This window comes from Corticium candelabrum, chromosome 2, assembly GCF_963422355.1.
Source record: "Corticium candelabrum chromosome 2, ooCorCand1.1, whole genome shotgun sequence".
Taxonomy (NCBI): Eukaryota; Metazoa; Porifera; class Homoscleromorpha; order Homosclerophorida; family Plakinidae; genus Corticium; species Corticium candelabrum.
In genome coordinates this window covers 5,952,439-5,964,972 of record NC_085086.1, presented here as the reverse complement: position 1 = coordinate 5,964,972, position 12,534 = coordinate 5,952,439, and the positions used below count along the sequence as shown (strand labels likewise).

Below are 12,534 nucleotides of genomic sequence, written 5' to 3'. Positions count from 1 at the left end.
GAGTAAATTGTCACTGAAAATAATGGTAAACATTTATCATTCAACTTTTCTATCAAAATTATAAAATTTAATTAATTGTTAATGTTTCTATAGGACTTGAAATCAAATTTAGCGACAATAGCACAAAATGTTAACAAGCAAAATTTCAGCATTAAGGTTCTTGACAATTACTAGTAAAATTTCAGAAATGCAAATTATTGTGTATGTGTTTAAATCCTTTCAGGAATTAACGGTATCTCTCAATAGTGTAAATGTTAAAGTACTTCTACAAGAAGAAGAGCAACAGGTATATGTTTTCGCATGATTTCGTCATTCAATTTCAATATCTTTTAGTGTGTTACTAGCTCCACCAATATGTGTTATGTGTGTGTACGTCTACTCTCCCTCTTTTATTTGAATATGCTTTTAATTAAAAATTTATAATGTGTAAACATTTGAGCTGAGTCGTTAACTCTAGCTGAAAGCCACTGCAATTCGAGTGGCACACAATGAGTGTGTGTGTGCGTGCGTGTCACTGTGTGTATGTGTGCGTATGTATGTGCGTTTCTGTTTGCGTGTGCGTGTGCGTGTCAGCATCAGTATGTCTGTGTGCATGTGAGTGTGTGTGTGTGTGTATGTGTGTGTGTGTTTGTGTTTGTGTGTAAGTGAGTGAGTGAGTGTGTGTGTGTGTGTGTGTGTGTGTGTGTGTGTGTGTGTGAGTGAATGTTTGCTCGTCCGCCTCTCTCTCGTTCTCGGTCTCCAGTTTGATGTTGGTGTCCGTGTCAGTGTGTGTGTGTGTGTGTGTGTGTGTGTGTGTGTGTGTGTGTGTGTGTGTGTGTGTTTGTGTGTGTTTGTGTATGTGTGTGTGTGTGTGTGTGTGTGTGTGTGTTTGTGTGTTTGTGTGTGTGTGTGTGTGTGTGTGTGTGTGTGTGTGTGTGTGTGTGTGTGTGTGTGTGTGGGTTTGATAGCCTGTATTATCTCTAATTCAATTACTAACATACATTATCGTCTAGCAAAGTTCTAAAGAGTCTCTATTCAAAAATACTACAAATATCTATAACCTGAAAGGTACTTAATTTAAGCAAACGTCGTCTCTTCAACTCAATGATAAACCATGAAGTAATCCATGATGGCTTTACGATTTATGTCATTAAATTTTTCGAGTCAACTTTTGTGACATCTTCTTGAAAGTCCTTTCACTCTAATGTCAAACTTAGCAATCCAATCGTCATGGAAAGAAAAGAAGTTGACGTACCCATCGAATCGGACATTGTTACGTGCCTTTGCATTTGGTAGGAATGCCTGGAGAATTTGATCGATAATGAGCCAAGCATGGAAGTATGGAAGTAGTAGGCGAACATACAAATAGGATATATATATATATATATATATATATATATATATATATATATATATTTTTTTTTTTTTATCAGTGTATATATATATTATAACTAAATGTCCCATATGGGACAAACAAAAAACTTACATGAAAGACAAGTATTATTACTGGATATGTATATATACATATATATATATATATATATATATATATATATATATATATATATATGTATATATATATATATATAACTAGTTCGTTGAGTCTTATATTTTGTTGCCCCTAACTAGATATGTGGTTTGCTGAAACGAATAATTGGTAAACCTAACTGAATAATTGCATAGGCAATACATTAATTTATCTACATATATATATATATATGTATACTAAATTTGGTATGATTTTTCTAGAATGTGTCTCTCAAATTGCAAGACACTGTTGCTGAACTGCAAGAGAGCAATTCCGTATTAATACAATCTTTAACTTTATCGAAGTTTGACTATATCGTTTATATTCTAATTTTCAGAGTTTGACGACAGCAGTTACTCATCTTAGAGACAATTTGACATATTTAGGAAACGAAGTGTACAAGATCCGTGCGTCTTGTTGTTATCCTTCATGCTCCAATAGCACACAAGGTAACGTTTAAAAAACATTGAAATAGATTAGGTGCTCTAAACCATTGGCTTTAGTAATAAAACATTGTGTAATTAGGAATGATATCATATAACAAGGAAGAGTATGAAATCGTGTATTGTAACAGCAGCGACTGGTTGTTTCTGCCATTGCCATTCAAACCTGGTAGCTCGCCTTTGTTTCCTGCATCAACGTGTATGCAGATAGCACTTAGTCACAATTCATCCGAATACGATGGGCCATACTGGATTAGGCCATCTTCTAACGATCCACCATTTCAAGTAGGCATATTGCATAAAAATATTGTCGTTGCAGTGTAATATATTATCTGCTGTAGGAAGGTAAATACTTATCTGTGTATTGTATTTGTAATATTTTTCTTTGTTTGTCAAATGCAATACTTAAAAGGCGTAGTTTGATTCTGTTAAAGTTTTACGGGAAGATATAGGTTATATAGAGGAAGAATTTATTATTTTAACGGATTAATCTGTATCAGCGATATCTTTAATTCCTCTCTTAGGTATCGTGCAATCATGTGTTCAGGAGGTTCGTTGTTTGTTTTTTAGATTATTATTGAGCAATACTAATCAAAACCGCGTACGCGTGCCATTCAGTTGAGTTTTGACAAACTTTAACAGAATGATATGACTTTGATTTAAAACGGTTTTGATAAGAAATTTAAGATAAAAATAATTTCTACTGAAATAGTTACCATCAAACTATAAATACGGTTATTCGGTCGCATACGTACATGCGGTTGTGACGGCCAGACGACGAGTGTACTCTGATTGCAGATATACGGGACTTTGGTAATAATATTTAGCATTTTGACATAACTGATTTTCTTGTTTTACCCATTCGTTCATTTCGCTCTTGCTTGCAGCGATCGCGCATGACGTATGTAGTCTGACGTCACAGCTTCACTCTTCGGAGAAAGGAAAAGCCTGGAATCTTCCGGTCACGTCATGATTACGTGGGGCCCTTTTGATTCGATTATGCAATGTAATTAAAGATACACCTTCTCATTCGCTAGCTATTTTGTCTGGCAATTTTACAGCTTGGGATTTACAGAAAAGTCTTTTGCGAAGCATGGAAATTTGTGAATTGATTAATTTAATCGCGTGCACTGTTCAAATGGTACCTCTTAGCGACGGACAGCTTTTGCCATAAGCCTGTCATGAAGTCGCTCTTGCATGCGACAGCACCTGAGCACGGTTGACAAACAAAAGCTTATGTGACTTTGAAGCCATTGTTGTGCGTTGAAACTTGATGAAGTGCGTAGGTAGAGACCGACGTGCCTTGGTACGAGCGAGGTACAGCGAAGGCCTGTAGATATAAACGTTCTTGAATTCTGTTATTGTTTTTCGGGAAAGAAGTCTTGGATTTTAGTAAAGTAGACGTAAACGCGACCATAGTCATCGCACGTCAAGACATCGAAGGGGTAGTTCCATGTAACTTTGCTTTGCTCTCGACAATCGCAGTTTACTAACTCGCAATTGCAGTAGACATGCATGGTTAGTATCTTGTAGATTTCTACATCTAACACTGTCGGTATTGTCGGCGATCATTCCATCCATGTGTTGGTTCTGTTCTCACGTCATGTTTTACCTCACTATGGTCGGATTACATCTTTATATAATTACATCGAAATGGGGCCCATGTCATTATGACGTGCTCGGACGTTCTCTTCACTCCGACTAGTGACGTCAGCCTAGTTACGTGAAACTCGAGCGTTGCAAGGAGGAGCGATGCAAACGCATGGAACTGAGCGGCTCTGGCCTGGGACGAGGCTACACTCGCTGAGAACTGTTTAGTAAAATTTGTGTCTACGATAGGTGTTCTGTGATGCGCGAGATGGTTGGACTTTGATTATGAAATTGGATGGCAATAGTTCAACATTTGACTACGACAGCGACTTATGGTCGAACAAAGAGATATTTCAATCAAACAGTTTGGATTTGGATGACATAGAAGCAAAATTGGCTTCATATTGGACACTTCCATTTACTGAACTACGTCTGGGAATGAAATATAAATACGGTGGTGAATCTGAGGATGGAACGTTTGATACAGATTCTGATACTACAATCAAATGGACAACTTTCAAATATAGCGCATCATCTCTTCACGATGTTATTGCTGATGGAAAGTACAAAAACACGAGTTTTAACAATTGGGCACGTTTAATACCTGATCGCTTCTATTTTGACGACTTTGACAAAGTGAGTACTTTACTTGTAATAGAAACGCAATCTCAAACTTATAACACTATTCTGTGCTACATATCATGTAAACTACTACCGCTATTACTCGTTCTGCTGCCCATATATATATATATAGGTAGGTATGTATGTATGTATATGTCCATGTATTTTTTTCTAGGAAGGTTTCAATACACAATATTCTAACAGTTCTTTGCCAAAAGCTCGTTTGGGAATCATGTATCATAGTACTTCTGATATGGCAAATTTCCATTACACTCGAAAGTTTTTTCTTGGTTTTGGAACGCAGTACAGAATGCTATCGGTTCAAAACAGTGTTGGATACTACTATTGCTGCTATCATGATGAATTCTTTCTTTATCCTGTAAACTACAAAGCAATTGGCTACATCATGGCACGATAGGACAGACAGAATTAATATACTCAGTTTGTGAACGCATGAATATCAATTGCCTATTTGTGGCAACCACTAGCAAAAGTTTATATTTTAGTGTTTTGTTGTTAGCGAAATCTTGTCAGTGCTGTTTGCAATTTGTAGTCAATATTGAGTAGTAGTAGTAAAAGTCAATTTTGTCAAACGTGTTGTGGTTTAAGTGACGTCACCAATTGAATTTGTATTGCTTTGAGTGCCAACACTTGGAAAAATTGATGTACTGCCTGTACATGATATCCATACATTTTCAACATTTCAATTGAATTAATAGTGGTTTTGAACCACGTCTATAAATAATACAATTTTTACCGTTTAATTATTTATAACAGTATGCTAAACTAAAATGTAACTTTAAAATTACAATTTTAATAATATAAATTTGTTGGCAAAAATCAAATATTATTTGCAAATTATCGAAGATCACTGAAAAATAAGAGAAACGTACAAGTCCAGGGAGACGAAGCAAACAAAGATGTGCAAGTGTTTTGTATTGTAAAGCTTTGCAAAGGATGCAGTCACAAACACAGAATCACGCGCATATAAACGCATTCTCTATAGTAACAAATGGTACAATCAGCAAATTACTTAACTATATTTCTAATAACATTTATTTACCTAATTTTTCTAAGCGGTCGAAGTAACGATGACGTAGACTTTTGGGTGTTGAAGAGAAAGTAAAGTTGAAAACGTTTACCCGTGTTTCATTTACCAGGAGTGAAAGACAATCGTACCCCAAACTGTACCTCGGTCCGAAAGATCGTTGTCTTCATAACTGAATGGCTAAATCATTTCACTAGTTTTTCCAACGTTGTCAAGGTCATGTCAAGTCAACGTCAACCATTTAACGGGAAAATGCCAAAGTGAGCTTTGTCGGCGTCGAATGAGTATGAGCAATTTAATTAAAGTCGACATTACTACAGCCTCGTTTTTGTCTACCTGACGAACTTGACTTCCAAATATGGTAATATCCTTCTTCACAGAAGCGGGAAGGGAAACACTGAAGAAAAACGGCACAAACATTCCGGGGTGTAAAATAACAGAGGTAATGCCGAATTGAAACCCACAATCTTTAGTAACAGTTTCGTCAATAAAGAGTAGATCATAAAGGTAGTAGATTCCGTCTTCGGGCAAAGTAAAGATGGGCTATCGAATAACATTCGCCCGCTTGCAATGGGAGCAGAATCAGACGGCGATGCAATGTTTGCCATTCAACTTCGACCTCTGTATGCATTCTTAGCAATATTAGTTTTGACCATTGATATGAAAAACCTTACGTCCATTTGTAATCACTGTTCAACCGCCTCCATAAGCATGACGAGGAGAGGTTTCTGAACCCTAAAGCTAGGAAAATACGTACATTTTGTAGTCAGGTGTTACATTAATGAGCCTTTCTTTAATCATAATTTAAGCATTTCTATTTATATAGGCGTGCTGTGTGTCAGTTTTGTGTGTGTGTGTGTGTGTGTGTGTGTGTGTGTGTGTGTGTTTGTGTGTGTGTGTGTGTGTGTGTGTGTGTGTGTGTGTGTGTTTGTGTGTGTGTGTGTTTGTGGGTGAGTGTGTGTGTGTGTGTGTGTGTGTGTGTGTGTGTGTGTGTGTGTGTGTGTGTGTGTGTGTGTGTGTGAGAGAGAGAGAGAGAGAGAGGGAGAGGGTGTTTGTTTGTGTTTGAAATCGATGGTATATTCAAATTAAAAAAAACATGCCATAGAACAATTTCAAGGAAAGAAGACTTAAACAAAAATGCTAGTACTGTAGATGTACTCTATTTGGTTTTATGCATATAGATCAAGTCAACGTCTTTAATAGTTGCTGGAAAGGCTGCTCTCGCAAAAGTCAAGAGCGTACCACTTGTGTTTGCGAGGTTGGCCTACTGTTTCTTTAATCTCTGAGAACCTCAAACGATGTGGGGAAAAGGGCGAAGGCAATGCGACATCGTATGCAGTTTGCTATGGTACTGTAGGTAGATGCCATTATGTCTGAGATTAGGTCAGCCAATCTTTTCAAGAAGTTTGTCGTCAAGGGCTTGCATCTCGAGTATAGAACAATAAGGGATGTGAAGGATACCTGTTCAATTCTTGTAACACGTGCTTTGTTGTGTGTGTGTGTGTGTGTGTGTGTGTGTGTGTGTGTGTGTGTGTGTGTGTGTGTGTGTGTGTGTGTGCTGCCTTTTGTGCGTGCCTGCGTGCCTGCGTTCCTGCGTGCCTGCCTGCGTGCCTGCGTGCCTGCGTGCCTGCGTGCCTGCGTGCATGCGTGCGTGCCTGCGTGCCTGCGTGCCTGCGTGCCTACGTGCCTGCCTGCGTGCGTGCGTGCGTGCGTATGTGTGTGTTTGTGTCTGCGTGTGTGTGTTGTATGTACTCGTGAGTCCTCATAACGGCGATTTGCAGCGCCATCGAATTTTGCTCGCCCACACCAAATCCATATACGTCGAAAGTGGAGCTGTCGTTGTCTTCCGGATTTTTTCCGCGATGACGCTATTATTTGCTACGAACCCGCCTTCGCTCGCGCGAATATTTCCGAAATGGACTTTTGGATGTTCAACGAATTTAAACTGCCCGTTCACGACGTTGGACTGTATGCGCGGAATGTGTCGACTATTGCGGGCAACGTCCATGAAAGCAAGATATTTTTGAACATATCTAGTTGTGTCTCGAATATAGCGCCTACTCTTTCTTTCTCCATGTAATGCTTCGAGGACATGCCCCATTCTATATGCCTGTTCCCTGCAACGTCAGCAACGTTTTCAAAGTGACGAAACGACCTCCAACTTGGCATTTGTTTTTGTTTGGAATTTTGCCTTGTTACGTCACAATCCGACGAAGTCACAAGAGACACGCTGGAAGTCTCGATAACGGCAATGAAAAAAAGGAAACGTTTTTCTCAATAACGGCACAATACATAGGACCATGCGCGGGCCATTTTCTTTCGACGTCTACAGTAAATTTGCGTCATTAGAAACGTTAGCTAGACACCGTGATCTGGGATAACTAGTCCAATCGAACCCATGTACACAAGGGCGAGAATTTCACCCGAGCAGATCTCCAACAAATTTAACTGCCCGTTCTTGACATTGGACTGTCCGTACCGGAACGTGGAAAAGGCAAGCTATTTTGTATATATCTGGGCCATTGAACTGACAATAAATAATGCGCCCACCGCAGGTTTAAAGTTGTCATCCCATGCAACTCAATCTTATAGACTTTACCGTGATCTATTGAAATCTTTTCACAGGCAAAAATCGCACTGCTGCTCATTTTTTTTTAATTTTAACCTAGTGGATGTCTTGATCTTGCAACTGCAGATGCATTTGAAGCAACGTTACATGTCGTGGCGTCAAACGTAATTACAAGCTAAAGACATGCAGTTTCGCGTTGTGCGTGGTCTCTCACCGAGTTGCAACGACGGCAAAAACACGGCGTCAGGCTCAGAAACAGCACGTCTGACCAGAACAGCACACAAGCCAATGAAGAAACCAGCACGTTATCGATTTCAGCAATGTGAAAATTTAGCACAAGGAGCATAATAGAACATGATCTATTTCTAAAATTGGAGACTATGTGCTGATGCAGCAACCTATTACTGAAATAGCATGTGATCGATTTCTGAAACAGCAAATCAGGATTTGGAGTGTAGAATGACGTGACTAAATCTCTCGCTTTGATGGTGCTACGATCTAATCGTATGCCTTGGTGTATGGCCAGACAACGGAATTTGACATACAGGATGTCATAGCATTTGTTCGGAGCAAATAAGTTCCTTCTTTCGGTGTAGCCTGTCAGGTATACTGGCTCCCACACGATTCTGTGGCTATATACTATATATGCTATTAGCCTAGAAGGGCGTCATGCCCTTTACATCTGGCACGCGAGACGTGAAGAGAATCGGCATAAAATATTAGGCAAAAATATTCGAAAAGAAAGTAATACAAAAAATTTTTTGATACAACCATATTTGGCAACTTCTAGTTCTCAATTTTTCAGGGTAGAATATAATATTTGACTATCATTGTTTGAACGCAATTCTGAGCGAGAGACAGAGAGAGAGAGAGAGAGAGAGAGAGAGAGAGAGAGAGAGAGAGAGAGAGAGAGAGAGAGAGAGAGAGAGAGAGAGAGAGAGAGAGGAGAGAGAGAGGGAGAGGGAGAGGGAGAGAGGGAGAGAGAGAGAGCACTTCCGAAGGCTGCTTCGGAAGCCTTCATTGGAGGTTGGGCAAATACGCTGCACTATCTTCCACATCACGACAATCGTGTGCGTTATCTTTGTGATGGTTTACTGTCAGTTGATGCTAATCACCATTCTCAAATCGCAACGGACTTGACAACATCTCTCAAAGATCTTCTCTGTAACTTTAGCGACACCACCAAACTGATTCCATCTGTTTCAAAGCTACCAGACAATCCTAAGAAACTTCAGGCAAGACTTCATAAGGCAAAGAAACAATCACTTTTTAACAACCTTCTTGAACGATGTAAAGATAGTCGTTATCAATCAAGAATACAGGGTTGTGGAGGTCCCAATTCAGGGATGTGGTTAGATGCTATGCCGAGCTCGCACCACTTCATTCTCAGCAATGATGATTTTCTCAACGCTGTTTGTCTGCGGCTCGGAAGAGCAATTCCTAGCTTACAATCCTTGAATCACTGTATTCCACAGTGTGGTCAACAAATGGATATCAAAGGCTATCATGCTATTACATGTAAGTGGGGTGGAGGCCCTATTCATCGGCATGATGCCGTATTGGACTGTTTTTTTGAAATGTCAAAAGTTCTGGGATTCAATTGTCGTAAAGAGCTACCAGCCCAGTTTACTAACAAACAGCGGCCTGACATAGCCATATATAATTACAAGGATGGAAAGAATCTTCTTTTAGATGTGACCATCACACATCCGTGGGCAAAACGATCTCTTCGCTCAGGTAGCAGTACGCCAGGCTTTGCAGCAACGGAAAAGGAAAAGGAAAAAGGATGGGAAGTATCTCGCCAAATCATCGAGCCTTGGATACTTGTTTCGTCCCCTAGCGTTGGAGGTGTTTGGTCGTTGGGAAAACAAAGCAGAAGAACTGTTGCAAGAGTTTTCTAACCGCTCTCTGTCTTCGTTAGGCATGAGTTCTGGCGAGTTCAAGCAATACTGGCGACGAAGGATAGCGGTGTGTCTACAAACATACAACTCTATTATTCTAAAGAACAAGGTGGCAAACATAGTTAGCCACAGTAGCTTTGACTTTACGTAATTACCTAGTGCGGTATGTAGCATGCTGTGCTACTTGCCTCTTTTGTAATAGTTAGAGTAATGGACATGTTTAGCTTGTTTGCATTTTAGAAGTAGCTTCTATTTCATTTGCCTAGTACTATGTATGCGTTGAAAAATATTTCAAATAAAGAGAGAGAGAGAGAGAGGAGAGAGAGAGAGAGAGAGAGAGAGAGAGAGAGAGAGATCATGACTCTTCTTCGCACGGTCCCTCCTTGCCTAATAGATGTCGATTATGTACAACACGGTGACAACATTGTTACTACGATTGAAAAAATTATCGGCCTCAAATGTACAGATACACAAAAGCAGCAGGTCCGATTGTCAATAAAGAACGGAGGTTTCGGTCTCACATCAGCAAGAGATACAGCTCTATCTCCATTTTTAGGAGCTTGGGCAAACAATTTGAGCCATCTACCTGTTCACGACGATTATGTGAGGCCCATGTGTTCCTACGTGATTGATGATTTGCAGTCTTCAAACTATTCGATTTCTACTCATTTGAATTCATCCCTGCATGATCTACACAACGACAGTCAGTCACTAAAGGAAATATTCCCTTCTATCTCAAGTCTTCCAGATCATCCGAAAAAATTGCAACGTCGACTGCAGTTAGTCAAAAATAAGAGCTCATTTCAACAGTATCTTGAAGTGTGTCCTACAGATATAGAAGAAGCAAGGTTGATCATTTCATCGGGTCCCAATGCAAGTAGTTGGTTGGAGGCGATTCCAGGCACGCAGCACTTCGCGCGCGTGATTGTCTTTTCGTTTGTGTGCTTGCGTGCGTGCGTGCATGCTTACATGCGTGCGTGTGTGTGTTAATGTGTGTGTGTAGTTGCTTGTCTCCATAACGCCGAACCGCGGCGCCACCAAATTTTTCTCTCTAATGCCGAATTTACAGACGTCGACAGTAAAGCCGTCATATCCTTACTTCTCCCGAAGCGACGCGATTTCCTGCCGACTGAACTCGCCCCCGCTCGAGCGAGAACATCTCCGTAACGGCGCATCGGATCCCCACCATATTTAAACTGCGCGTCCCCACGAGGACCGAGCGTGTCAACCATTGCGGGCGACGGCCAAAAAAGCTAGATATTTTGCACATACCCGTGTCTAGAATAAAACGCCTACCTTGCGTTTGCCTGTGTAATCTTTCGAAGACATGTCCCGTTTGATACGTCTGTTACCCTTAAAGTCAGCAACGTTATTCTTCAAATTAAAGTGAAGATAAGACCTCGAACTAGGCCTTTGTCATGCAATTACGTCATAATCCGACGTCGTCACAAGAGACTCGCTCTACGTCTCGAAAACCGCACCGAAAACAGGAAAACGTATTCTCCATGTTTTAGAAACTGCATAGAACAATGCGCGATCGATCTTCTTTCGGCGTCAAGAGCAAAATTTGGGTAATGTGAACGTGATAAAAACTCAGGGATCTGTGACGTCTAGTGGGATCGTACCTTAATGCCCTCGCGCGCGAATTTCTATAACCCTAATCCTAACACTAAACCTGTCCCATACACTAACCTAACACTAACCCTCACTCTAACCCTAACACAACCCTAAGATCTCTACCAAACTTGAACTGCCCGTTAATCAAGCTGCATAGCTATGGCAGGCAGAGGGTTTTCACAGTAGTGCTTCTACCTATATGACATTTCATCTAGACAATACTTTTCCCAAACGGAGTCCGCGTTCTCCGTGCCCCGTTTACTTGTCCCTCCCCTACATCCGCTTATGAGGCGTAGTAAATTGAGATTTGTTCTATTATCGTACTATTTTTCGGATTGTTCTATTATATAGCATCCAGCTTTGAAGAAGGATGCAGCTAGAAACACCAAAATCAAACTAACGGTCAACGCATTCTCTAGCTACTAGCATATCTCAACAAACCCTCAGAAGTATTCGCTAGACGTCTAACAAACATTTACTAATGCAATTTTCCAAATCGCTTGAAGCAAAGCATGCAGTGTAATTGTCAAACTCCTCATTATTTCCTGTCCAAGGTTGTTCAGGCATGCCACTTCAATTGAAAACAAACAGGCCAAAGTGAGCTCTGTCGTACAGGAATGAGTATGAGCAATTACTTGTCGACATTGTCACAGTCTCGCCTTTTGATAGCATGCGAACTTGACTCCCAAATATGGTAATATCCTCGGTAGCGGATGCTGGGTGTTGAACTAGCAATACATTAGGCATCTGACGTGAAATCTAAATTTGAAACTGGCAATTTTTTGTAACAGCTTTGTCAATGACGAGTTGACCATAAATGTAGTAGATTCCGTAATCGGGAACAGTACATGATGCCATCAAATTCCATTCCTCGCTGAGAATTGCATTAGAGACTTCAGGCGTTGTACCTTCTGATTGCCATTTATTGACCACTGTGTATGCACGTCTTTCTTAGCAAATTTATATCTTAGACAATTATTGTGCAACATGTAACGTATACCTCCAGAATTTACCGAAGTGCCACCGACTCCGAACACGTGACCGAATTCGAAAGAAAAATCTTAATTCTACGAAATATATAACGCGATTAACTGAGAATTTCTTATCAACATGTTAGTAAGACTTCATAAGGTTTAAGGTGTTCGTGTTTATAGAATGTTGGAATACACAAAATTTCGCCTGACCCCCTGTCACGTTTGTTTGTCTAATTGTTTGTGAATGTGTGTTTGTGTGTGTGT

The 12,534-nt window shown here is 40.2% G+C and overlaps 2 protein-coding genes across 2 annotated transcripts in view; both read left to right on the top strand.

The window, feature by feature from the left end:
* LOC134176382 (uncharacterized) overlaps positions 1-4,630 on the top strand; it is an 8,980-nt gene extending 4,350 nt beyond the window's left edge. The window contains exons 7-13 of the mRNA XM_062643053.1: positions 1-25; positions 94-156; positions 224-286; positions 1,845-1,956; positions 2,033-2,235; positions 3,790-4,176; positions 4,337-4,630. The exon at positions 1-25 is cut by the window's left edge and continues 38 nt beyond it. Coding sequence (XP_062499037.1) covers positions 1-25; positions 94-156; positions 224-286; positions 1,845-1,956; positions 2,033-2,235; positions 3,790-4,176; positions 4,337-4,579 — 1,096 coding nt within the window. The 3' untranslated portion in view covers positions 4,580-4,630. The remainder of the gene's footprint in view (positions 26-93; positions 157-223; positions 287-1,844; positions 1,957-2,032; positions 2,236-3,789; positions 4,177-4,336) is intronic.
* A 3,331-nt stretch (positions 4,631-7,961) lies between these two features.
* On the top strand, positions 7,962-9,832 carry LOC134176381 (uncharacterized). Its single transcript, XM_062643052.1, has 2 exons — positions 7,962-8,100; positions 8,880-9,832. The coding sequence occupies exons 1-2, from the start codon at positions 7,962-7,964 to the stop codon at positions 9,677-9,679; spliced, it is 939 nt and encodes a 312-aa protein (XP_062499036.1). The 3' UTR covers positions 9,680-9,832.
* Positions 9,833-12,534: the final 2,702 nt, after the last annotated feature.